Below are 27,385 nucleotides of genomic sequence, written 5' to 3'. Positions count from 1 at the left end.
AAGGAAAGCAAGGACTCTCTGAAACTACCCAAGCGAAATATGAGGTGTTGTTCCTCCAATTTGCGCTGGGCCTCACTCTGGAGCTGCGGGATATAGAGGAGACCCTGGTGAGAGCCTCATCTATAATAAAAGAGGGGAACCCCTGTTCCCTAAAGAATGAGGACATCTCCGATGCCCTGGTGTGGAACAACTCATCCTGGGTGCAGATGCCGTGTTGACGGAGGAATTGGGAGTAGGGGGATAGAGTCCTTACATGAAGCAGGATGGGAGAAATTTAGAACTCAACAGATGAAGACAAAGGGATTAATTAAGAGGGGGGGGGGGAAAGAGCATGAAAGAAAGCTTGCGGGGAATATAAAAAATTATTGTAAAAAATTCTTTAGGTATGTAAAAAGGAAAAGAATACTGAAGATGAATGTAGGTCCCTTAGTCAGAGATAGGTGCATTTATAATGGAAGACAAGGAAATGGCAGAACAGTTAAACAAATACTTTGGTTCTGTCTTCACTAAGGAAGACACAAATAATCCCCCGGAAATACTAGGCGACCGATGAACTATTGGGAGGGAGGAACTGAAGGGAATCCACATTGGTGAGAAAATGGTGTTAGGTAAACTGTTGGGACTGAAGGCAGATAAATCCCCAGGGCCTGATGGTCTGCATTCCAGAGTACTCACGGAGGTGGCACTAGAAAGGATCCACAATAAACCAGAAGAAAGCTTTTTACGTACTGCTTGATTGAATTAGGAAGACTAGTTTCAGTGTAGGAATTTTACTGTAATTGATACAAACTGGGATGTAACAGTCAGGCCATGAGGTCACAGAGGTTGCTATGACCTGGTGGCACTGAGGGACATTGCCTACTCAGTTTAAATGGCAGCGACGTGCAGAAATCTTGATTCATGGTTAATTTGGAAAGGGATCTTGACTGACAGTGAAACTGTTTGTTGGCAAGTACGATTTGATGAAAAATACTTGAACACAATTGGTGATCGACCCGTGCTTAAAAGAGTCTCTAAAGAATACATTGATATTTGACAGGATCTATTCCATAATTAATCATTTTCTGACCTGAAGTGTCATGTGACAAGCCTTTATTGATGTATAACTCTAATCTGAAACTGGTAAGTTTCCTGCCTAACATCAAGCAACCAATGGATTGATTTGGTTTTGATTGTGAATTGACTTGGGCACAAATAGGGAAGACAATTTGTCATAATTTCATCAGATGGACCCTTGATGGAGCTGTTTCAGTCTGATAAATGACTGATCGCAATCAATGGTCAATTTAGAGTCACCACAAATTACTAATTAATAATCTGGTCATCTGAAGTAAAAAATACTTTTATGAACAAGGCAACCATGGAATGGGGAAAAGGGTACTTCACACTCAGGACGCACACCAAATTATAGACCGGAGCCTGCTATTATATTGGATTGTGGAGCGAGAAGTTAAATGGGGAAGTTGCCATTCCAAGTCTTTGATGCCAAGCAGTAACACTAAAGTGACACCATAAAACTGTGACAAAGTGCAGGAAGGTTCTCAGCGTAGAAGAAGAATATACGTTTTATTGGACTTTAATCATCCAAATGAAGATAGGAACGCAACATTGCATGAAATACGTGGTCAAAAATGGGTGAGAAGCAGGGAAGGGAGTGGAATGGGAAAAGTACATCATGGTCAAATGTCTATAAAATCTGGCAAAAGGCTTAGATCCAACATTTAAAAATACGGGCGTAGCTTTAAGGTGAGAGGCGCAAAGTTTGAAAGGGATGTGTGGGGTAAGTTTTTAAAGCCTAGAGTGGAGGTCCTACACCACACTGCAAGGGGGGGGGGGGGGGGTGGAGGCAGATAGGGTAGTGACATTTCAGAGGTATTTAGATAGGCACATTGTATGCAGGGAGTGGGGAGATGTGGAGAGGAGAGGAGATTAGTTTAACTTGGCTTCATGCTTAGAATGGTCATTGTGGGCCAAAGGGCTGTTTCCTGTGCTGTACTCTTCTATATTCTATGTGACATGCATTGAAATACAGACAAGCCCAAGCTCCTCAAAACTGAGATTAGTGATGGGGAAATGTCTGCAAGGAGACATGCAACACACCAAAGGCTGACAAAGTAAGTCAAGAACACCTGGGCAAATGGATTTCAATGTGGACACGTGGGAAATCATCTAGTTTTGAACAAAGAAAATGTTTTTTTTTTAGATGGTGAGAAATTCAAAACCGCAGAGGAGTAAAGTGATTTGCGAGTCCAAATATACATTAATTGTGGTAAACAAGGATTAAAAAATCATGAAGGCCAATTTACTAAATACCTTAATCTCAAGGGAAATAGAATACATTGCATGAAAGGAGTGATCTTTTGTTTTCACTCCCCATTTTGAGTTTGGTCGCTGTGAGATAGATTCTGACGGAAGATTATTGACCTTAAATATTGGCATTGTTTTTTTTTTAGTTTAGTTTAGAGGTGCAGCATGGAAACAGGCCCACTGAGTCTGCGCCGACCAGCGATTCCCAAACTCTAGCTTGATCCTACTCACACTACGGACAATTTACAATTTTACCCAGCCAATTAACCTACAAACCCGCACATCTTTGGAGTGCTTCCAGCATTTTTGTTTGTTGTTAAATTGCATCTTTCACAATGTTTTGCTTTAATAGAATATAATCTCCCTTGAATGGGATGTAGCACAGATTCACCAGACTAATACCAGGATTTAGAGTTGACAATTGTTGACTTTTTTTTGGACTATTTTACTGTTCTTTTTACAATCCATGTTCTCGGGGTATCTAAATCTAAATTTTATTAGTTACTTATGTTATGACATCGGATGGAAGCTGCATACCAAATCTCGTTGTGCTTTTGTGCAATGACAATAAAATATATTATTATTATTATTATTATATTAGAGGGTTAAGTTGTTAGCATGGGTCAAATTAACTTAGCCTCCATTCCCTTGAAGATAGAGCAGGCTGAGGAACTATCTGCTTGAAGTATTTCAAATGTTAAGACAATTCAAAGGACGGCCACTGATGTAGAAAGGACCAATTTAAACATAGAAATTTGGCACTCTTCTCCCAAAAGGTTGTACAATTTAGATCAAGATTCCAGGCTTCCAAGATTAGAGCAGAGAGATTTGTATTGGAGGAAGAGATAAGGTGAAAAGCTGAGAAAATGAATCAGTGGCAATCAATAAATAGCTGACTGAATGGGAGGGCAGGTGGGCTGTGGTACCTCACTGTTGCAACATGAGGGTAAGTCTAGAATGATTAGTTAAAATGCTTCTTGTAAGAATATAGATGAATAAAAAAGGCGCCTACTCTGTTGGCCGTGTCAAGCTTCGTTCAAATGAGACGGACAGAATGCGACGTGTGTTGAAAAATGCATGTCAGTACAATCTGAAGGTAGATTGGAGGCACTACAGAGAGTTGGCAAAGATGGAGGCATACAGATAATGTGATTTTAACATGGAAATAAGACGCATGAAAGTTGCAGCTGCATGAATTAAATCACTAATTTAAAGTTTAATTATTAAATCTACTTGTCTGACACTTGCTGAAGTGATTAATAATCTGGTCATACCTGACCTTTAATACATTTCAAATCCTGCCGCAGCTGTGCATAGATTAACGGTCGGGACTTCCAATTAAATTCTCAACTTGACTAATGTCTGAATTTTAATCACTGTCTCTGCCAGCATTCAAAATGACCAATGGGATGGAGGTGTCCCATGATCCGTGTACAGATGCAGGGAATTGGAGTGAGCTGCCAGAGGTTTCCCTCAGGCAGGTGTTCCGGTGGCTTGGAGACCAGGACCGAGTGCGGGCGGCACTGGTGTGTAAATGCTGGAACCATGTGATGCATTCGCCAGCTCTCTGGCGGTCCAGGACGTTCACCTTCTGCGGAAGACCGTCCAAGTACCGGCGTGCCGAGTACGAGTCTGCCATCTGGTACGCCAAGAAGTTTGGCAGATACCTGGTCAACTGCGAGATCAAATTCATGAACCCGTACAATTCCCTCCTGACTCGGAGATTCCAGATTACAATGAGGAGCTTCTTGGCGCGACTGGGGAATGAGAACAACAGGTTAAAGTCTTTCACCATCCAACACCTGGAGTTGGACCGCCTTGTGTGGAGCTCATCTGTCAGGAATGCCTTCCTCAAGGTACAATCATGTGCAGCAAATATGTTTTTCAATGTTCTAATTTATACTTTCATATAAACATAGAAACATAGAAACATAGAAATTAGGTGCAGGAGTAGGCCATTCGGCCCTTCGAGCCTGCACCGCCATTCAATATGATCATGGCTGATCATCCAACTCAGTATCCCGTACCTGCCTTCTCTCCATACCCTCTGATCCCCTTAGCCACAAGGGCCACATCTAACTCCCTCTTAAATATAGCCAATGAACTGGCCTCGACTACCCTCTGCGGCAGAGAGTTCCAGAGATTCACCACTCTCTGTGTGAAAAAAGTTCTTCTCATCTCGGTTTTAAAGGATTTCCCCCTTATCCTTAAGCTGTGACCCCTTGTCATGGACTTCCCTAAAATCGGGAGCAATCTTCCTGCATCTAGCCTGTCCAACCCCTTAAGAATTTTGTAAGTTTCTATAAGATCCCCTCTCAATCTCCTAAATTCTAGAGAGTATAAACCAAGTCTAAACCAAGTCCGTTGGTTTACTTCATAATCTTCCTCTGAGGTGATCCAATCATGCTTATAGCCCTTCAAGCCTGAACTAACTGAGTGGTGATATGGGCCTACAACTGTGCCGTATCTATGGGGACATAAGGAACATCTTGAGGGTAAAAGACAGAGTGTAGAGTTTAGATGTGCAGCGCGGAAACAGGCCCTTTGGCCCAACAAGTCCGCGCCGGCCACTGATTCCCCGTACATTAGCACAATCCTGCACACTCGGGACAATTTACAATTCTCACCGAAACCAATTAACCTGCTCGTCTTTGGGAGTGTGGGAGGAAACCGGAACGTCCAGAGAAAACCCACGCAGTCACGGGGAGAACGTACAAACTCCGCACAGACAGCACCCGTAGTTATGATCGAACCCGCGTCTCTGGTGAGCTGTAACTCTACCGCTGTGCCCAGTGCTGGAGTAACTCAGCGGATGTGGCAGCATCTCGGGAGAGCATGGATAGGCAATGTTTCTTGAAGAAGGGTCGCCTGTCCACGTCTTCCAGGGAATGCTGTCTGACCCGTTGAGTTACTCCAGCACTTTGTGTTTTGTTCCATGACTAATCTTTTTTTTTGAGAGTGCAAATGGAATTGAATTGGGGGCAGAAATTCAGGAATATTAATGTACCCTTCAGAAAGGTAAAGAAATACAATGAATGCATATTTTACTGGCAGGGGTACATATTAAAAACATCTGACATCAGTAGCAATGGGATTGAAATTGTCAGGTTTCAGAGGAAGTCGATGAACTCTGAGAAGGAAATGTGCCAAAGAGGATGACACAAAGTGCTGTACTAACTCAGCGAGTCAGGCAGCATCTCTCGAGAGAAAGGATGGGTGACGTTTTGGATCGGGACCCTTCTTCATGGATAGTAGGGGGTGGTGGAGGGGGAGGGGAGGTGGAGAGCTGGAGGCATGAAATGACCAGGCCCACCACGACCTGCTGAGTTACCCCAGCACTTTGTGCCTATCTTTGGTATAAACCAGCATCTGCTGTTCTTTGTTTCTGCAAGGAAATGTGCCATCCTTACCTGATCTAGCCATTACGTTCCACCTGCACCTCTGCCTATGGAATGGTCTCACAGGTCTCATAAGTCACAATCAGAAAATGGATTGACACCATTTGGCCCGTTGTGTCCATATCAGCTCGATGTAAGAGCAATTCAGCTAATCACATTCCCTGCCCTCTCAGCCCAATCTTGCTAATTCTTTCCTTTCAAATAGGATTAGCTCAGTAAACACTTTGGTCGGTAAGGATAAATTGGGCTTGTTACCATGCTGTGTAACTCCGACTATAAATATTTTTCCAGTTTCGCTTTGAACACTACATCCTTCACTGCAACCCCTATCAATAACATCTATTCTCTCCATATTGTTAAAATATTTTCCTTTCAAAGACTTGAACACTGTGATCGAATTTCCCTTGAGGGCCTAAGTATCAGTGAGATGTTCAGCAGATTAGGATTGTATTCCTTGGAGTGTAGGAGGCTGAGGGGTGATCTCATAGGGGTATATAAAATCACGAGGGGAATAGATAGGGTGAACACGTTTTTTTCCCCCCAGGGCAGTGGAATGAAAAACTAGAGGGCATAGATGTAAGGCGTATATGGCACAAGCTGCCAGAGGAAGGATTTGAGGACGACGTCAAAAGCTTACCTCAAATACTTAAATAACAACATTTAAAAGACATTTGGACAGTCCTGCGAAAGAATAAATAATTTGCAACAATGCAATTAACTGTGTTTAAATAACACGCCTAATAGAAACATAGAAAATAGGTGCAGGAGTAGGCCATTCGGCCCTTCGAGCCTGCACCGCCATTCAATATGATCATGGCTGATCATCCAACTCAGTATTGCACAATACTAATAATACTGTAATACTACACAACAGCACGCACCTTAACAAAGAGTATCATAACTATTTCACACCTACTAACTTTGGTACTAACTTTCTGAGATGGCAGAATTCACCCGATCCACAGGTTGAGTTTTCAAATTTGTGAAGCTCTTGATGTGTAAGATTTATAACGTCATGACTAATTTAAAGATAAAAACCCCCTGTTTGGTGAGATATCTAACTGAAGACTCTGTATGCTATAATAGCGATTTCCTTCTGTTAAAGAGCCTGAACTTCTTCCTTCGTCGCGAGTGCAGACATCTACAGTCGTTCAACCTGAGAGGAGCTCGGCTAGGCATGGAGCAAGGCTTTTCCATCCTGAACTCACTGATCCACCAGAGGAACAGAAGCTCCATTTCCGAGCTGAACATCGAGGACTTCTTCAGCCACCACCTGGCCATCTACACCAATCCCACCTTCCCCAAAATCCTTCGCAGCTTCTGCGAACTTACCAGCATCTCGATCAATTATAATTGTATCTCAGATGACCTCCTGGACACCTTGTGTGAAAGCTGCTACCAGACTCTCAGGACGATGAATATTAAATGCCACATCCATGACCCTCACAACCAGGTTGTGTGGGGCCTCTCCTGGTCCAAACTTGCCAAACGTGCCACCAGCCTGAAAGTGAACTTCTACTTTGAGCTTGTGATGAAGAATGATCGGCTGACTCGGATATTGGTGCCAGAGATCCCAGTGAGGAGCTTAAATTTCAGGAGCTGCTACTTCAGTGACCCTGACTGGACCATGAAGCCCACACTGTCTGAACTAATCCCACACTACAGGAGTACACTACAGGTAGGTATGAGAGGGGCTGTGTATGAGCAGGGTCGTTGCCATGCAACGATGACGAGTCAGGAGCTCTCATAGACACCTGGGGGAGTTGGCTGATGCCATTTGGACAAGGTTTGGTGAGGGCACATTTGGAGTATTGTGTTCAGTTTTGGTCGCCTCCGCTCCAGGAAAGACGTGGTTAAGCTGGAAAGGGTGCAGAGAAGATTTACAATGATGTTGAGTGCCTGAGCCACAGAGAGAGTTGAGCAGGCTAGGACTAGATGGGGTTGACGCACAGTTTGTTATCCAGAGTATGGGAATCATGGAGGAGAGGAGATTGGTTTAAGGTGAGAGGGAAGATTTAATAGGAACCTAAGGGTGTATGGAACGAGCTGCAAGAGAAGGTAGTTGAAGCAGGTACGATAACACCATTTAAAAGACATTTGGATGGGTACATGGGTCGGAAAGGTTTAGAGGGACATGGACCAAATGTGTGCAGGTGGGGCTAGAGAAGATGGGACATCTTGGCTGGCAGAGCAAGTTGGGCCGAAGGGCCTGATTCTAAGCTGTATGACTCTGTGACTAAGATCAAAGATACACGGCAAACGTTGGTGGTGTACATTGGAAGAGTCTGAGAGAATTCTTGATTAGTCCGGGTGTCAGAGGTTATGGGGAGGAGGCCTGAGAATGGCGTTAGGAGGGAGAGATAGATCAGCCATGATTGAATGGCAGAGTAGACCTGATGGGCCGAATGGCCTAATTCTACTCCTATTCCATATGACCTTCTGAGAATGTGATCGAGGCCTATATTAGACTTCACATTATGGCAGCCGGGCTTGCAACGCTGTATGTTTACGGCCTACATTCCCCGTGGGCAACATAGTCAGTGGCATGTTTGCAGAGGCCATGTTTTATCAAGGAGTTGACAACTGAGAGTCAATCTGCAGAGAGAGGAGCTGTCCGCGCTTGACTCTAAGGCTTCAGTTGTGCATGAAGGTTACCTGGTCTCCAAGTATTCTCTTCCAAACTCTGGGTGTGTTGTAGGTTAGACTACGTGTGCATAACCTAAGCACAGGCGCCAGGCACCAATAACTGCAAGCGCACTGAGGCTGTCTGAACAAGCGTCTCGACCCGAAACGTCACCCAACCATGTTCTCCAGTGATGATGCCTGCCCTGTTGCATGGCTGCAGCACTTCCCATTCACTAATCAGAAATTGCGTCCTCTAGTCCTAAGGGCCCTCACTCAGCTGCCTCTTTGGAAATATGGCTGGGAACACGGGTCAAATGTGTGACCAGAGCCCAGGGATGTGACTGTGGGCCTCAGATGCACGACCAGAACTAGGCTTGGGTTCAGGGCCAGGCTTGTGAATGGTAGGAGTTGGCAACATGGATTGAGGATGTTGCCGGAGCCAAGGTCTAGACCAGTGGTTCCCAACTTTTTTTTTTGGCCATGCCCCACCTAATCACCTCTAAAATCCTGATGCCCCCCCATTGCTTTCCCTTGAGAGAAAACGGAGGAAATAGATATTATAAGGGTAACTTAGCACAAGCTCTTTGAATCGCATTTCTAAATCCAATTCAATAAATAAGGTTCTCCCATGACCTCGCGCGCTTCGTGCGACGTGCATGAAGAGCGATGGCGTGGTGATTATGTAATAACTACACAATAAAGACCTTTTTTACCCCAAAAAAATGATTTACTCAAAATAACATCTGAAACATAAACTACATATGTTTACCTGATGGAAAATCCAAAAAAATAAAAATTGAAAATTTGGACCCAGACCTCCTCAGTCGCGCTCAATTGCCCCCCTTAAAAATCAAATTGCCCCCCTGTGGGGCGTACGCCCCACGTTGGGAACCACTGGTCTAGGCTGTGGGGCTGGATGCACCCTGGATTCTAGGGTTGGGGTCAGGACCAAGATGGGAAGAATTGGGGTTGGCAGCAATGGGTAGTAGACCTGGGATCTGGAATGTTTATGTTCAACTTGATTTCATGGGCTTACAAGATGGGGGGCACAGCGAGGGAGAGATAGATCAGCCATGATTGAATGGCAGAGTTGACCCGATACAGACCTGAGTAGAGCTGCTGCCTCAGAGCGCCAGAGACCCTGGTTCAATCCTGACTGCGGGTACTGTCTGTGTGGTGTTTGTACGTTCTCCCTGTGACTCTGTAGGTTTTCTCTGGGTGTTCCAGTTTCCTTCTACCCTCCAAAGACATGCAGGCTTGTCGGTTAATTGGCTGCTGTCAATTGCCTCTAGTGTGTCTGATAGAAGTGGCGTATGGGTGATTGTTGCTATGTACATAAATAAATATAAACACACACATATAACCATATAACCATATAACCATATAACAATTACAGCACGGAAACAGCCATCTCGACCCTTCTAGTCCGTGCCGAACACATAATCTCCCCTAGTCCCATATACCTGCGCTCAGACCATAACCCTCCATTCCCTTCCCATCCATATAACTATCCAATTTATTTTTAAATTATAAAAACGAACCTGCCTCCACCACCTTCACTGGAAGCTCATTCCACACAGCTACCACTCTCTGAGTAAAGAAGTTCCCCCTCATGTTACCCCTAAACTTCAGTCCCTTAATTCTCATGTCATGTCCCCTTGTTTGAATCTTCCCTACTCTCAGTGGGAAAAGCTTTTCCACGTCAACTCTGTCTATCCCTCTCATCATTTTAAAAACCTCTATCAAGTCCCCCCTTAACCTTCTGCACTCCAAAGAATAAAGCCCTAACTTGTTCAACCTTTCTCTGTAACTTAGTTGCTGAAACCCAGGCAACATTCTAGTAAATCTCCTCTGTACTCTCTCTATTTTGTTGACATCCTTACTATAATTAGGCAACCAAAATTGTACACCATACTCCAGAATTGGCCTCACCAATGCCATGTACAATTTTAACATTACATCCCAACTTCCATACTCAATGCTCTGATTTATAAAGGCCAGCACACCAAAAGCTTTCTTTACCACCCTATCTACATGAGATTCCACTTTCAGGGAACTGTGCACAGTTATTCCCAGATCCCTCTGTTCACCTACATTCTTCAATTCCCTACCATTTATCATGTACGTCCTATTTTGATTTGTCCTGCCAAGATGTAGCACCTCACACTTATCAGCATTAAACTCCATCTGCCATCTTTCAGCCCACTCTTCCAACTGGCATAAATCTCTCTGTAGACTTTGAAACTCTACTTCATTACCCGCAACCCCACCTATCTTAGTATCATCTGCATACTTACTAATCCAATTTACCACACCATCATCCAGATCATTGATGTACATGACAAACAACAGTGGACCCAACACAGATCCCTGTGGCACCCCACTCGTCACTGGCCTCCAACCTGACAAACAACCATCCACCATTACTCTCTGGCATCTCCCATTCAGCCACTGTTGAATCCATCTTGCTACTCTACCATTAATACCCAACCATTGAACCTTCTTAACCAACCTTCCATGAGGAACCTTGTCAAAGGCCTTACTGAAGTCCATATACACAACATCCACTGCTTTACCCTCATCAATTTCCCGAGTAACATCTTCAAAAAATTCAAGAAGATTAGTTAAACATGACCTTCCAGGCACAAATCCATGTTGACTGTTCCTAATCAGACCCTGTTTATCCAGATGCTTATATATATTATCTCTAAGTATTCTTTCCATTAATTTGCCCACCACTGACGTCAAACTAACAGGTCTATAATTGCTAGGTTTACGCTTAGACCCCTTTTTAAACAATGGAACAACATGCGCAGTACGCCAATCCTCCGGCACTATTCCCGTTTCTAATGACATTTGAAATATTTCTGCCATAGCCCCTGCTATTTCTACACTAACTTCCCTCAATGTCCTAGGGAATATCCTGTCCGGACCTGGAGACTTATCCACTTTTATATTTCTCAAAAGTGTCAGTACTTCCTCTTCATTGATCCTCATAGTTTCCATAGCTACTCTACTTGTTTCCCTTACCTCACATAATTCAATATCCTTCTCCTTGGTGAATACCGAAGAAAAGAAACTGTTCAATATCTCCCCCATCTCTTTTGGCTCTGCAGATAGTTGTCCACTCTGACTCTCTAATGGACCAATTTTATCCCTCGTTATCCTTTTGCTATTAATATAGCGGTAGAAACCCTTCGGATTTACTTTTACCTTACTTGCCAAAGCAACCTCGTATCTTCTTTTAGCTTTTCTAATTTCTTTCTTAAGATTCTTTTTACATTCTTTATACTCCTCAAGCACCTCATTTACTCCATGCTGCCTATAATTATTGTAGATCTCCCTCTTTTTCCAAACCAAGTGTCCAATTTCCCTTGAAAACCATGGCTCTTTACAATTTTTACGATTTCCTTTCAACCGAACAGGGACATAAAGATTCTGTACTCTTAAAATTTCACCTTTAAATGTACTCCATTTCTCTTCCACATCTTTCCCATAAAACAAACTGTCCCAATTTACTCCTTTTAAATCCTTTCGCATCTCCTCAAAGTTAGCCTTTCTCCAATCAAAAATCTCAACCCTAGGTCCAGTTTTGTCGCTCTCCATAATTATATTGAAACTAATGGTATTGTGATCACTGGACCCGAATTGTTCCCCAACGCATACCTCTGCCACCTGACCCATCGCATTTCCTAACAGGAGGTCCATACATACATACATACACACAAAAAACAGTAATAGTGCAATAATAACAATAGTCTGTGTAGTTCAGAGCTTATTTGAGGTTGGTGTTTAATAGCCAAATGGCTGTAGGGAAGAAGCTGTTCCTGAACCTGGACGTTACTGTTTTCAGGCCCCTGTATGGCAGGGGTGAATTGAGTGTGTGACCCTGGGTCTCTGACTATGCTGGCTGCTTTTTTGAGGCAGCGATTCCGGTAAATCCCTTTGATGGTGGGGAGTGGTAAGTGATGGACTGGGCAGTCTTCTTCGTTACTGGGCATTCAAGTTACTGAACCAGGCCATGATGCAACCAGTCAATGTGCTCCCTACTCTATACGCGTAGAGGTTCAAGAGAATCCTATCTGACATACCAATCTCCGTAATCTTCTCAGGAAATGGAGGCGTCAATGTGCTTTCTTTATAATTGAATCAGGGCAGGTCCAGGAAAGATCTTCAGACATATGCACACCTAAGAATTTGAAGTTTTTGACTTCAACAGGTTTGCGGGTTTTCATCCTTCCTCTTCCAAAGTCCACAAACAGTTCATTGGCTTTACTGACATTGAGAGCCAGGTTGTTGTGCTGGCACCATTTGGTCAGTTCTATAACAATTACAGCACGGAAACAGGCCATCTCGGCCCTACAAGTCCGTGCCGAGCAACTTTTTTCCATTAGTCCCACCTGCCTGCACTCATACCATAACCCTCCATTCCCTTCTCATCCATATGCCTATCCAATTTATTTTTAAATGATACCAATGAACCTGCCTCCACCAGGAGCAGCCCCTTTAGGGATTCAAACAGTGGCTGCAGCCTCACGCACTCCATGTGCACGTGGTACACAGACTCTTCCAGCCCGCAACAGTGGCAGGCGGCTGGCGAGACTGTGAACCACGAAAGAAACAGGTTGCAGGGAATTCCTCGGTGCAATACCCTCCACCCCAGGTCCCCAATGTAGAGGGGGAGAATCCCTGCATAGAGGGTGGTAACCGGCTTGGAGGGGATGATGGTGTTGAACAGCGAGCTGTAGTCTGTAAACAGCAGCCTGACGTATGTGTTTTTATTGTCCAAGTGGTCCAGTGCAGAGTGGAGAGCCAGTGAGATCGCATCCTCCGTTGACCTGTTGTGGCGGTAGGCAAACTGTAATGGGTCGAGGTTCTTGTCGAAGTAGGAATTGATATGCACCATAACCCACCTCACAAAGCATTTTGTCACCACGGACGTCAGTGCCACCAGTCAATAGTCGTTGAGGCACGTCACCTTACTCTTCTTGGGCACCGGTATAATTGCCCTATTGAAGCAGGTGGGAACCTCAGGCCTCAGTAATGAGACATTGAAAATGTCCGCAAAAACTCCAGCCTATTGGTCTGCACAGCTTTTGAGAACTTGACCGTCTATACCATCAGGTCCACGCGCTTTCCGAGGGTTCACCCCCCCTGAAGGGTCTTTTGACGTCGGCCTCTGTGACTGTGACTGTAATACCATCAGGGCGTATGGGGGCTCGGGAAGGCACACCAGTGTTCTCCCTTTCAAAGCGTGCGTAGAATGCATTGAACTTGTCAGAGAATGAAGCTTCGCTGTCGGAACTGCGTTGGGCCTCAGCCATTTACGTGAAAGATGTGGTAGAAATCCTGATGAGATTGTTGTGTAGAGTGCTGAGTGCCGCAAAGTAGGTGGGTCTGAGATGTGAAGCTGGCGTAAGGGGTTACAAATGGATGGAGCTGGGCAGATGAGCGGACAAAGGCCTGTCTGAGGGTAATGTGAGGAACATGTGATACTGTCCGTTTTGGACAAAAATATATGTTTAAATGTTGTTAAAATTGTTGAAGGCTGAAGGGTTTTGAGGTGCAGGGGGATCTGGGCACCCCAGTGGGTGGTTTGCAAAAGACCAGTCTGCGATTATTGTGAAAAAGTAGGAAATTTAACAGAGCGTTATTATTTATTGTGTGGGAGATTGAAAACAAAATGAGGACAATGGTGAGACCGCATCTGGAATACTGTGCCCAGTGCTAGGATGTAAATGCATTCGAAACAGAAGGCTTGCTCATCCTATACCTGAGATGGACTAGTTGTTTCATGAGGCGGCATGGTTTGAGACCTGGGTTTGTACCTGACTACTAGTGCTGTCTGTACGGAGGTTGTACGTTCTTCCTGTGACCTTGTGGGTTTTCTCCGGGTGCTCCAGTTTCCACCCACATTCCAAAGACGTTCAGGTTTGTACGTAATTGGCTTTGGAAAAATTGTAAATGGTCCCAAGTGTGTAGGATAATGCTACTGTACGGGGTGATCGCTGGTCGGCGCAGACTCGGTGGGCCGAAGGGCCTGTTTCCGTGCTGTATCTCTAAAGTAAAGTCTAAAGGAGAGGTTGGACAGGCTGGAGCTTTTAAGACTGAAAGGAGTGAAGAAGTGATTGACACAGTTAAGATCCTGATGTATCTTCTGCAGAAGAAATGGATAGTGTAATAAAGGGTCCCAACCTGAAATCCCATTGAATATAGAACATTGAATGATACAGCACAAGAACAGGCTCTTCGGCCCACAATCTCTGTGCTGAATATGATGCCAAGACCATCTCTTATCGACCTGCGTATAATCCCTATCCCCCCATTCTCTCCATATCCGTATGTCTGTCCAAAAACTTCTTAAATGCACTATTGTAAATGCCTCAACCACCAATCCTGGCAATGTGTCCAGGTGCTCACCACCCTAAATCTATCCAAAAGCTTCTTAAATGCCAGTATCGTATCGGCCTCAACCACATATCCTGGCTGAGCTTTCAAAACAGGGCAGATGAGCTTTCCAGGCACTCGCCATCCTCTGTGTGAAGAAAGTTGTCCCTCGCGGCACGGTGGCGCAGCGGTAGAGTTGCTGCCTTACAGCGCTTGAAGTGACAGAGATCCGGGTTCGATCCCGACCACGGGTGCCATCTATCTGTATGGAGTTTGTACGTTCTCCCCACGATCGCGTGGGTTTTCTCCAAGATCTTCGGTTTCCTCCCACACACCAAAGACGTACGGGTATGTAGGTTAATTGGTGTAGTAAAGTGTGAATTGTCCCTAGTGTGTGTAGGGTAGTGTTAATGTGCTGGGATGGCTGGCCGGCGCGGACTCGGTGGGCCGATGGGCCTGTTTCCGTGCTGTATCTCTAAACTAAGCTAAACGAAACATCTCAGAGAGACATATAGCGTTGCAAACAGGCCCTTTGGCCCAACTTGCTCACACCAATCAATATGCCCTATAGTCCCACCTGCCTGCATTTGGCCCATATCCCTCTAAAACGTTATACTCCTTTAAACTTTGCCCCTCTCACCTTAAAGCTATTATTTGATTATAGATTTTATTTCCATCCTGAACATTCCCTGCATAGATGTTGCCTAGCCCGCTGACTTCCTCCAGATTACGGCATCTGCAGTTTCCTGTGCCTCCCCTTCTTAACTGGTTGGATATGGAGAGGGTGTTTTCCTCTTGTGGGAGAAACTGGAACTAGGAATCAAAGGTAAGAGGCCTTCCATTTAAGACACAGTGGAGGTAACATTTTTTCTCTCCGAGATTTGTGAGATTTTGGAACTCTTCTTCAAAGGATAGGGGAAGCATTGAGTTTGAATATTGTCATGGTGTTATGTTATTCACACATAGGATGGTGGGTGTATGGAACGAGCTGCCTGAGGAGGTAGTTGAGGCAGGGCCGATTGCAACGTTTAAGAAACAATTAAACAGGAACATGGATAGGACAGAATTAGAGGCATAATGGCCAAACACAGGCAAGTGGGACTAGTGCAGATGGGACATGTTGGTCGGTGTTGCCAAGTTGGGCCGAAGGGCCTTTTTCCGTGCTGTATGACTCAATGACTAAGTGAATATATATTTGATGAGTGAAGAGGTGAATTGTTGTAGTATGGTATAGTATAGTGTATCTTTATTGTCATTTTCCTGAGTACTCACATACCCAGAGGAAACAAAAAAACGTTGCTCAACCAGTCCATTCAGTGTGCAGTAAAAAATAAATAGAAATAAAAATACATATATCATGAACAAATTAAACACTCTACTCTCTACTAAACATCAACAGGCGTTCCGATCGGCAGCGGCACGAGTGGCTCTGCTGCAGTGTGTCCAGGTTGGTGGTTGGTTCGCGATACTTTGGCAGGGGGCAAAGTCCGTTTATCAGTCTTATAGCCTGCGGGAAGAAGCTGAGGAGCATCCTGCTGGTTTTGCAGCTAATGCTCCTGTACCTCTTCCCAGATGGCAGGATGGAGAATATGTGATGCGATGGGTGGTAGGGGTCTTTGATGATGGAGATGGCTCTGCTGATACATCTCTTCCTGTATATGTCCAGCAGGAAAGGGAGTGGAGCACCAATAATCCTGCTGGCGGTCTTCACAATCCTGTCTAGTTGGTGCCGTTCGTACGCCTTGCAGCTCCCGAACCAGGAAGTGATGCTGTAGGTTAATGTGCTCTCGATTGTCCCCCTATAAAAAGTTTGTAGGTGTGTAGTGGGGAGACCTGCTTTACATAGTCTTCAGAGAGGGTGTAGTCGCTGCTGGGCTCTCTTGACCAGTGCTGTGGTGTTGGTCGTGGACGTCAGGTCATCTGACAGGTGGAGTCCTAGGAACTTCATGCTGCTGACCCTTTCCACATCAGCTCCATCGATGTGCAGAGGTGTATGGTATTGTTTTCCCGCCCTCCTGAAGTCAACCACCATCTCCTTATAGCGGATAGTTTGGAATCAGATCAGACATCATTTTATTAAATGGAGGAGGAGGTTTGTGTGTCTGAGTCATAAGTCTGTTTTCAAAGGAATGGTGTTGTCTGTTGCCAGAAGAAAAAATGTGGCCAACCGATAAATATGTAAGAGATAAGCCAACATTTTATGTTTAACACATGACATGAATAGTGCACATTCCTAATATTGTGATGCACATTTTTTTTGCCAGAAATTGACATTGGAATTTAATAATAGTCATGAACGAATTGATGATGAGTTATTGCAGCTGGTGCTAACGTGTGAACGTCTACACTACATGAAGATCTGGGCGTTTCTCAGCATTAAATTTATTGAGACAATTCTACAGTATCGTCTGGAAGGAAAATCCAACTTCCGCACTCTTAAGGTAGAAGTATCTCTTCTAATTAATAGGATCACTGGGTCAAGTTAGCATGAGTGGTGGCAAGGTCACTAAGAAAATACTTTCTTCTCAAAGCCCCAGGCAATCTGTGACATGTTTTAGATGACGCTATGCTTTAGTTTTTAGTTTAGCTTAGAGATACAGCAAGGATCAAGTCCTTTGGCCCACCACGTACGTCTACACTGACTATCGATCTCCCATTCACACTATTCAATGTTATCTCACTTTCTTCTCCACTCGCTTGAGGCAACTCACAGAGGCCGATTAACTACAAACATGCATGTCTTTTGGGGTCTGGGGGGAAACCAGAGCACCTGCAGGGAACCTATGTGGTCATGGGGAGAACGCGCAAACGCCACATAGACAACACCTGATGTCAGGATCGAACCGAGATCTTTGGCGTTGAGGCACCAACTCCACCAGCTGCGGCACTGTGCCCCCTAATACCCACCTAGTTGGCCTGGATTGCTTGGGCTGCTCTCATTCCTGGGATCACTTGCTTTCCCTCAGCTACAGTGCCCTCCATAATGTTTGGGACAAAGACCCGTCATTTATTTATTTGCCTCTGTACTCCACAATTTGGAGATTTGTAATAGAAAAAATCACATGTGGTTAAAGTGAATGTGTCAGATTTCAATAAAGGGTATTTTTATGCATTTTGGGTTTCACCATGTAGAAATTACAACTGTGTTAAATAAATAAATGATGGGTCTTTGTCCCAAACATTATGAAGGGCTCTGTATGCTTATGGCTGGCTGTCTACCAACTCAGAGCAGAGGCCCACCTGTTTCCTGTAACAGATCCTACACCCATTACCCCTCTGTCACAGGGCAATAAGCTTCAGGGCACATGAGATGTAAATTGAAAATAAATGATAGTTGTTAAGGTGAAACTTTCCACAGACATAATTTGGTGGGCCTCATTTAAATATCTAAATAAAGACATAGATACATTTAAGTGGGCGTTGATGGCAATGAATTCATTGGTTGAGATATTAACTAGGTTCAGTAATTAATGTCTCGGGTGGCTCGACATTAGTTCAGGACAAATTGTAAACCTCTGTTTTACTGACCTTCCTTTATTCTTCAACAAAGGGAAATCCTGGTACTTTAGGTGTAAGCCTTTATCATGTGTTGTCACATAATATCCTAAAGTTTATTATCAATATCCTGTTAATAGCTACTAGCTTATCATAACCACTATGATAATAATCATTATTGTTCTGTTATTACTAAAGCTAATACCATATAACCATATAACCATATAACAATTACAGCACGGAAACAGGCCATCTCGGCCCTACAAGTCCGTGCCGAACAAATTTTTTTTCCCCTTAGTCCCACCTGCCTGCACTCATACCATAACCCTCCATTCCCTTCTCATCCATATGCCTATCCAATTTATTTTTAAATGATACCAATGAACCTGCCTCCACCACTTCCACTGGGAGCTCATTCCACACTGCTACCACTCTCTGCGTAAAGAAGTTCCCCCCTCATATTACCCCTAATACAGTTGATTATCATTGATAGTTAGATGTTAATTGATAACTGAATCAATTATCAATTGGTAAACTAAATCAATTCAGTTGATCACTTGAATCAACTGAATAATGTCGACAGGCATATTCAACATACAATGTGAACCAACCATTTGGCCTACAACGTCTGTGCTGACTATAATGCCAAGATAAACTAATCTTATCTGTCTGCTCATTCCCTTCATATCCATCTGTGTATCTAAAAGTCTGTTCAACGTCACTATCATATCTGCCTCCACCATAACCCCTGGCCACATGTTTCAGGCACCCACTACCCTCATTGCCAAACGACCTGCCCCGCACATCACCTTTAAACTTTGCCCCTTTTACCATTCTCCTGTCAAAAGGAATTTGGCAGATGAAGACAATATTTCAATTCCTAAATTCACCAGATAAACTTCTGTTAAACCAGAATGCAGGGAGATTCACGAAGATGTTGCCAGGACCTGAAGGCCTAAACAATAGGCAATAAGCAATAGCAAGCTAGGACTTTATTCCGTGGATCACAGGAAGCTAAGGGGTTATCTTATAGAGAATACGTGTTCGGCACGGACTAGAAGGGTCAAGATGGCCTGTTTCCGTGCTGTAATTGTTATACGGTTATATGGTTATATGGTTATAAGTGCACATGATCATGAGGGGAATAGATAGGGTGGATGCACAGAGTCCTTTACCCAGGTTAGGGGAAACAAGAACCAGAAGCTATGTGTTTCAGGTGAGAGGTGGAAGATTTAACAGGAATCTGAGGGGCAACCTTTTCATTTGTGGAGCGGTGGGTATATGGAACAAGTTACCAGAGGAGATAGTTGAGGCAGGTAGTGGAACAGTATTTAAAAGACACCAGGACAGGAACATGGCTCGGAAATAATTAGAGGAATATGGGGTGAATGTGAACAAAGAGTTTATGGAGGTTCTGGAACATCTTGATTGGCATGGATGAGTTGGGCTGAAGGGCCTGTTTCTGTGCTGTATGAATCTATGACTGTCTCTTTGACTCTTTGAGTTTCAAATGTGTTCAAATGTGTAAAATATATAAACCTATAATGGGGAAGCTATTTATAGGTGTTTCATGTAAACCAATCACAGATATTTTGCAAGGCTGTTGTTTTATATATGAAAGTGTTTGATGATGTAAATAGGGTTTAGTTTCACTGCCCCAACCGGTATTAAATATTTTACTCTCCCTCTTACAAAAGTATTAGTCATTAAGTTTGTGCGTGTGTGTGTGTGTGTTGCTCTAGACCTTGAAAATATAAATCTTTCCTAGAACCCAACAGTGAGGTCCTACACCCCAGCCGTTTTATTGATAGACAATATCTAAATTGATTAAGATCAGTCTGCATCTTATCCCTTCCCTCTGCTACGAGTCAGGCTAGCACTTAGGGAGGGGTGTTTCCTTATCTTTTGTGACTGGATTTTGCATCCACTGTGATCTCCACAATGAACTAGAGTGTCAACAGCGACAACCAGCCGTCGAGACATGTAAATGCCAAATCACGTACACGAAGTGCCAAACGCAGTAGCTGTGAATGAAGGAGACGCCCAACATAATTCAGCAGAGAGAGTCAAGAGAATCAGCAGCTGGCAGGGGAGAGAAAGGAAACACGACCATTTTATATTGAGGAATGCAAAATGTAAACATACTTCATTGCACTCTTTTATTACCTAACACATGTTTTATTGTGGTGCTACAGACCATTCAGATGAAAGTGTCATATTGATTTGAGTTTGATTATGTTCATAAGTCCCAGGAGTAGAATCGGGTGACTCAGCCCTTCAAGTCTACTCCACCTTTCAATCATGGCTGATCTATCTTTCCCTCTCAACCCCATTGTCCTGCTTTTTCCCCATGACCCCCAACACCCATACTAATCAAGAATCTCTCAATCGGTGCCTCAAATATGCCCAATGACTTGGCCTCTACAGCCGTCTGTGGCAATGAATTCCACAGATCCACCATGCAGATTAAAAATGCTTTTCAGAAGTAATATTTCAAACTCTACTCTCCGTTTAAGGTGGCTTGCCATGATATTTTTCTATTCCAATAAAATATATGATATCGCAGTTATCAACAAAACCTCAGAGCTGAGACCCACCTGTTCCTGTGACAGATCATACACCCCTCCCCCCTCTGTCACAGGGCAATAAGCTATAAATAGCTTCCCCATTATAGGTTTATATATTTTACTTTCACTGGGGGAACCTCCCTCCATTAACACATTTGAAACTCAAAGAGTCAAAGAGACAGTCATAGATTCATACAGCACAGAAACAGGCCCTTCAGCCCAAACTCATCCATGCCAATCAAGATGTTCCAGAACCTCCATAAACTCTTTGTTCACATTCACCCCATATTCCTCTAATTATTTCCGAGCCATGTTCCTGTCCTGGTGTCTTTTAAATACTGTTCCACTACCTGCCTCAACTATCTCCTCTGGTAACTGTTCCATATACCCACCGCTCCACAAATGAAAAGGTTGCCCCTCAGATTCCTGTTAAATCTTCCACCTCTCACCTGAAACACATAGCTTCTGGTTCTTGTTTCCCCTAACCTGGGTAAAGGACTCTGTGCATCCACCCCATCTATTCCCCTCATGATCATGTGCACCTATAACCATATAATCATATACCCGTATAACAATTACAGCACGGAAACAGGCCATCTCGACCCTTCTAGTCCGTGCCGAACACGTATTCTCTATAAGATAACCCCTTAGCTTCCTGTGATCCACAGAATAAAGTCCTAGCTTGCTATTGCTTATTGCCTATTGTTTAGGCCTTCAGGTCCTGGCAACATCTTCGTGAATCTCCCTGCATTCTGTTTTAACAGAAGTTTATCTGGTGAATTTAGGAATTGAAATATTGTCTTCATCTGCCAAATTCCTTTTGACAGGAGAATGGTAAAAGGGGCAAAGTTTAAAGGTGATGTGCGGGGCAGGTCGTTTGGCAATGAGGGCAGTGGGTGCCTGAAACATGTGGCCAGGGGTTATGGTGGAGGCAGATATGATAGTGACGTTGAACAGACTTTTAGATACACAGATGGATATGAAGGGAATGAGCAGACAGATAAGATCAGTTTATCTTGGCATTATAGTCAGCACAGACGTTGTAGGCCAAATGGTTGGTTCACATTGTATGTTGAATATGCCTGTCGACATTATTCAGTTGATTCAAGTGATCAACTGAATTGATTTAGTTTACCAATTGATAATTGATTCAGTTTTCAATTAACCTCTAACTATCAATGATAATCAACTGTATTAGCTTTAGTAATAACAGAACAATAATGATTATTATCATAGTGGTTATGATAAGCTAGTAGCTATTAAAAGGATATTGATAATAAACTTTAGGATATTATGTGACAACACATGATAAAGGCTTACACCTAAAGTACCAGGATTTCCCTTTGTTGAAGAATAAAGGAAGGGACCTGCCCCTACACCTTTAAACTTTGCCCCTTTTACCATTCTCCTGTCAAAAGGAATTTGGCAGATGAAGACAATATTTCAATTCCTAAATTCACCAGATAAACTTCTGTTAAAACAGAATGCAGGGAGATTCACGAAGATGTTGCCAGGACCTGAAGGCCTAAACAATAGGCAATAAGCGGTAGCAGGCTAGGACTTTATCCTGTGGATCACAGGAAGCTAAGGGGTTATCTTATAGAGGTGCACATGATCATGAGGGGAATAGATGAGGTGGATGCACAGAGTCCTTTACCCAGGTTAGGGGAAACAAGAACCAGAAGCTATGTGTTTCAGGTGAGAGGGGGAAGATTTAATAGGAATCTGAGGGGCAACCTTTTCATTTGTGGAGCGGTGGGTATATGGACCAAGTTACCAGAGGAGATAGTTGAGGCAGGTAGTGGAACAGTATTTAAAAGACACCTGGACAGGAACATGGCGAGGAAATAATTAGAGGAATATGGGGTTAATGTGAACAAAGAGTTTATGGAGGTTCTGGAACATCTTAATTGGCATGGATGAGTTGGGCTGAAGGGCCTGTTTCTGTGCTGTATGAATCTATGACTCTTTGAGTTTCAAATGTGCTCATGGAGGGAGGTTCCCCCAGTGAAAGTAAAATATATAAACCTATAATGGGGAAGCTATTTATAGGTGTTGCATTTAAACCAATCCCAGATATTTTGCAAGGCTATTGTTTTATATATGAAAGTGTTTGATGGTGTAAATAGGGTTTAGTTTCACTGCCCCAACCGGTATTAAATATTTTACTCTCCCTGTCACAACGCAGTAGCTGTGAATGAAGGAGACGCCCAACATAATTCAGCAGAGAGAGTCAAGAGAATCAGCAGCTGGCAGGGGAGAGAAAGGAAACACGACCATTTTATATTGAGGAATGCAAAATGTAAACATACTTCATTGCACTCTTTTATTACCTAACACATGTTTTATTGTGGTGCTACAGACCATTCAGATGAAAGTGTCATATTGATTTGAGTTTGATTATGTTCATAAGTCCCAGGAGTAGAATCGGGTGACTCAGCCCTTCAAGTCTACTCCACCTTTCAATCATGGCTGATCTATTTTTTCCTCTCAACCCCATTGTCCTGCTTTTTCCCCATGACCCCAGACACCCATACTAATCAAGAATCTCTCAATCGGCGCCTCAAATATGCCCAATGACTTGTCCTCCACAGCCGTCTGTGGCAATGAATTCCACAGATCCACCATGCAGATTAAAAATGCTTTTCAGAAGTAATATTTCAAGCTCTACTCTCCGTTTAAGGTGGTTTGCCACGATATTTTTCTATTCCAATAAAATACATGATATTGCAGGTACGAACAAATTAAACCTGTCTCTGTTGAGCTTGCAGGCGATTGCTGACAACGGACAAACGTTTGAGACTGTTAATGTGATGGAGAAATTGTTTGATCTGCAGGTGAGAATTTACATGCACAAGTACGAAACAAATGAAGAAGATAAGCTACTTCGCAACGTGTACATGAAGTACAGGGATCTAATCGACACAGAACTCAATTATTTTGTGATTACTTACCCCTTGATGTAAGGACAGCTCTACTGAATGGACAGCCCAACTATAATACATTTAACCAGTTACAGGACCAATAAATGTATTTGTCAGCCAGTCAAATAAAACCTTCGGAAGCTATAATGTTATTAGACATAAGCAATGTAAAGGAAGAACTGGAAATCACTTTGTACCATTGCCAATAATTAATATGCAGTGCAGTCTATCCAAATCCTTATTAATGACATTGGGCAGTTGGATGGAGTTTAAAGGAGGAAGTACTAATGGCATTGAATGCACATGTTGTGATATGTAACGGGGCTCGGGTAGCTTGTGAGACATTGCTGAGGATTGTATTTGTGTAGGAAAAAATTGAAGACCTCACATTTACTGACCTTCCTTTCCTCTTCAACAAAAGGGAAGTTCTGGTTTGCGATGTGCAAGCCTTTATTATCTGTAGTCAGACCTGTCTGCCAACATTCTTATACTTAGTTATACTGGTTTTCATTCACTGCCTTCAGTACATTAAACAAACCCAGTACATTACACAGTTGTGCTCCAGGCTTCGCGGGAAAGCAGCCAACTCAATCATGGACCTCTCACACCATGTTCATTCTCCCTTCTCCCCTCTCCTGTTAGCCAGAAGGTACAAAAGCTTGAAATCGCATAGCATCATATCGAAGAGCAGTTTCTTCACCACTGTCATCAGACTATTGATTGGGCTTCTCACATGCTAGGGAAGAATTCCTGATCTTCCAATTGACCTCTTTCCACCTCTTGCACTTTAAAATAAATCCCTGCACTTTCTCAGTAGCTGTAACACTGGTCCATTCACGTACCTCGGTACACGTGACAATAATAAACCAATACCAATAAATCCTATGAAGATTATGGGGAAAAAAAGGCAAAACAGAAGTGAAAAGAGCCGGCACTAATGTTTGATGGCAGGGAAAAGCTGTGATATCTGAACATATACATTTGGAAGTTGAAAATAATGCTTCGATTCCTGAATTCACAATTTAAATACGTTTATCACAGATTCTCCATGGTATGTCCATCTTGGAAGAGCTAGTGAGGGAAAAATAGAAGCAGATATGATAGCAGTGTTTAAAAGCTTTTAAATAGGCACATGGGTATGCAGGGAATGGAAGGATATGGATCACACGCAGGCAGAGGGGATTAACAGCATTATGTTCTGTGCAGATACGGGGTAAAGGGGCTGCTTCTGTGTTGTACTGTTCTGTTCTATGTAAATATAGAAAGGCACTACGCAATAAATGCTTTCACCCATTGGAACAAATTAAGTTCATGGAAGTTATTTTGAAATCATAACTGTGTTATTGCAGCAGAGTGGGAGTGGTTAATGAAGAATTGTCTGCAAGGTTTACAGTCAGCATTGTATCATCTTGAGGAAGCGCAGGTTGGGAAATTGTTACTTAACCAAAGGGGGGGGCGGAGTTGTTACACTCCCACTCTCAGCATCCTTGGTAAGAAATAATTTGGTTCCTTTTGTAGGGGCTGAATGCCTGTCATTTACCTGCATCTAAGTTAGAGTTCACTGCAAGAAAGAGTCAAATTCAGCACAGGGTTTGAAAGGAAAGGAAGAAATGGAATGAGGAATGAGCGCTCTAGAACTAGCGGTAGAGTTGCTGCCTCACAGCGCCAGGGACCTGGGTTCGATCCCGACGACGGGTGCTTGTATGTACGGAGTTTGTACGTTCTCCTCACGACCTGCGTGGGTTTTCTCTAGGATTTCGGCTTTCCTCCCACACACCAAAGACGAACTGGATTGTAGGTTAATCGGCTTGGTATAATGGTAAATTGTCCCTATTTGTGTGTAGTGTAGCGTTAGTGGGCGGGGATCGGGGGCTGGTCGGCACGGACTCGGTGGGCCGAAGGGCCTGTTTCATCGCTGTATCTCGAAACTAAACTAAACTAAACTAAACTAGAGAGATCACGTATGTCTTCCTAACTTTAAAAATAAATCCTCCCAAGCGTGTGGAAACATGGTTAGAATCATGATGTGTATCATGCTTGTAAATTGCAAATAAAATATTTCTGATAAAGTGAAATCAAGGCTTTCCCCCCTCGTATATTAAAAATGATTTTATTGTATTGTAAAGTGTTTACTAGTCTGAAACTACACAGTAGTGATGTAATTCAAAGATAGCGAAGGGAACTGTGTGTGTACAAAAGTATTTGATTGTTTGTTGATTGTTGCCAAGGTTTGATGCTGTGAACATATTTTTATTTGATGTCATTTTATTTCTGTAATCCCAAAACAATAAATGGTCTTATGAACATATTTTATCCGTCTTCAGTGCCAGCTTAACAATGCCTTTGGCCCCGAGAGTTGCGTGCATTATCCTTCTACCATCTGCCTTGTCACTAGATTTGTCCCAGATGGTTACTGTAGTTTAGTTTAGGTTAACTTATTATTGTCATGTTTAACAAAGTAGTGAAAAGCATTTTGTTGCATGTTATCCAGTCATCGAAAAGACTACATATAGTAACAATCAAGCTGGCCACAGTTTAGTTTTAATTTTTGTTTAGAGATACAGTGTGTGGAAACAGACCCTTCGTCACACTGATTCCGTGCTGACCAGCGGTCACCCATACGCTAGTTCTATCTTACACACTAGAGATGATTTACAGAGGCCAGTTGAACTACAAACCCACACAAGCTTGGAATGTGGGAGGAAACCCGTAAGGTCACAGCGAGAACGTGCAAACTCTGCACAGACAGCACCTGTAGTCAGGATTGAAGCTCGCTCGGTTTCCTGGCGCTGTTTGGCAGTAACGCTACTGCTGTGGCACTATGCTGCCCACCCAGTCTACAGATACAGGATAAAGGTATAACATTTAGTGCAACTTAAAGTCCAGTAAAGTCTGATTAAAGCTAGTTTGAAGGATGCCAATGAGGTAGATGAGAGGTCAGGACCCGTGTCTAGTTGGTGAGAGGACCATTCAGTTGCCTGATACCACAGCTGGGAAGAAACGGTCTCTGAATCTGGAGGTACGCTTTTTCAAATTTCTGTATCTCTTGCCTGATGGGCGAGGGGAGAAGAAGGAGTGGCCGGGGTGAGACTGGGCCACGATTGTCTTGCCAAGACAGCGTCAAGTGTAGATGGAGCCAATGGAAAGGGAGGTTGGTTTGCGTGATGGTCTGGGCTACTTCCACAACTCTCTGCAATTTCTTACGGTCTTGGATGGAACTGTTCCCAAACCACGCTGTGATGCATCCCGATAAAATGCTCTCCCTGCCGCATCTGTAGAACTTGGATTGGAAAATAACTTACGAAAATGACTGGAACTCTGCGCAGTCTTTGAAGATAAATATGGCTTCGTGAGGAACATCGAACAGATTGGACCAATACTGTATAAAGTTTAGGAGAAAGAGAGGTGACCTTAACAAAACATTGCAGTTCCTTCCTACACATTTTGTATCCATAAAATATCCTGAACGTTGTTTGGCAGGAAAAAATACTGTGGAGCTGTTCCCTCTGGTGGAGAAACTGAGTAAATAGTTTCTGATCAAGCAACTGAGATGAGAAACTACTTTCCCTAGAGGGCTGTGATTCTTTGAAGCTGCGATTTGGGAATCTGTGTCATTAGTCACATTTAAGCATGAAGTAATGGAGATGAGTCATAAAACTAGAGGAGGCCAAAAAATGACATC

At 43.4% G+C, this 27,385-nt stretch overlaps 1 protein-coding gene across 1 annotated transcript; it reads left to right on the top strand.

Annotated features, from left to right (window-relative positions):
* The first annotated feature begins 875 nt into the window (after nucleotides 1–875).
* LOC129709777 (F-box only protein 39-like) lies at nucleotides 876–24,042 on the top strand. The gene is made up of 5 exons (XM_055656346.1): nucleotides 876–1,122; nucleotides 3,697–4,163; nucleotides 6,811–7,383; nucleotides 16,982–17,158; nucleotides 23,617–24,042. The coding sequence occupies exons 2-5, from the start codon at nucleotides 3,705–3,707 to the stop codon at nucleotides 23,743–23,745; spliced, it is 1,338 nt and encodes a 445-aa protein (XP_055512321.1). The 5' UTR covers nucleotides 876–1,122; nucleotides 3,697–3,704; the 3' UTR covers nucleotides 23,746–24,042.
* Nucleotides 24,043–27,385: the final 3,343 nt, after the last annotated feature.

The sequence above is a fragment of the Leucoraja erinacea genome, chromosome 26, assembly GCF_028641065.1.
Source record: "Leucoraja erinacea ecotype New England chromosome 26, Leri_hhj_1, whole genome shotgun sequence".
Classification (NCBI taxonomy): Eukaryota; Metazoa; Chordata; class Chondrichthyes; order Rajiformes; family Rajidae; genus Leucoraja; species Leucoraja erinaceus.
Note: the sequence above shows the minus strand (reverse complement) of the source record. Positions and strands in the feature narration are given on the sequence as shown.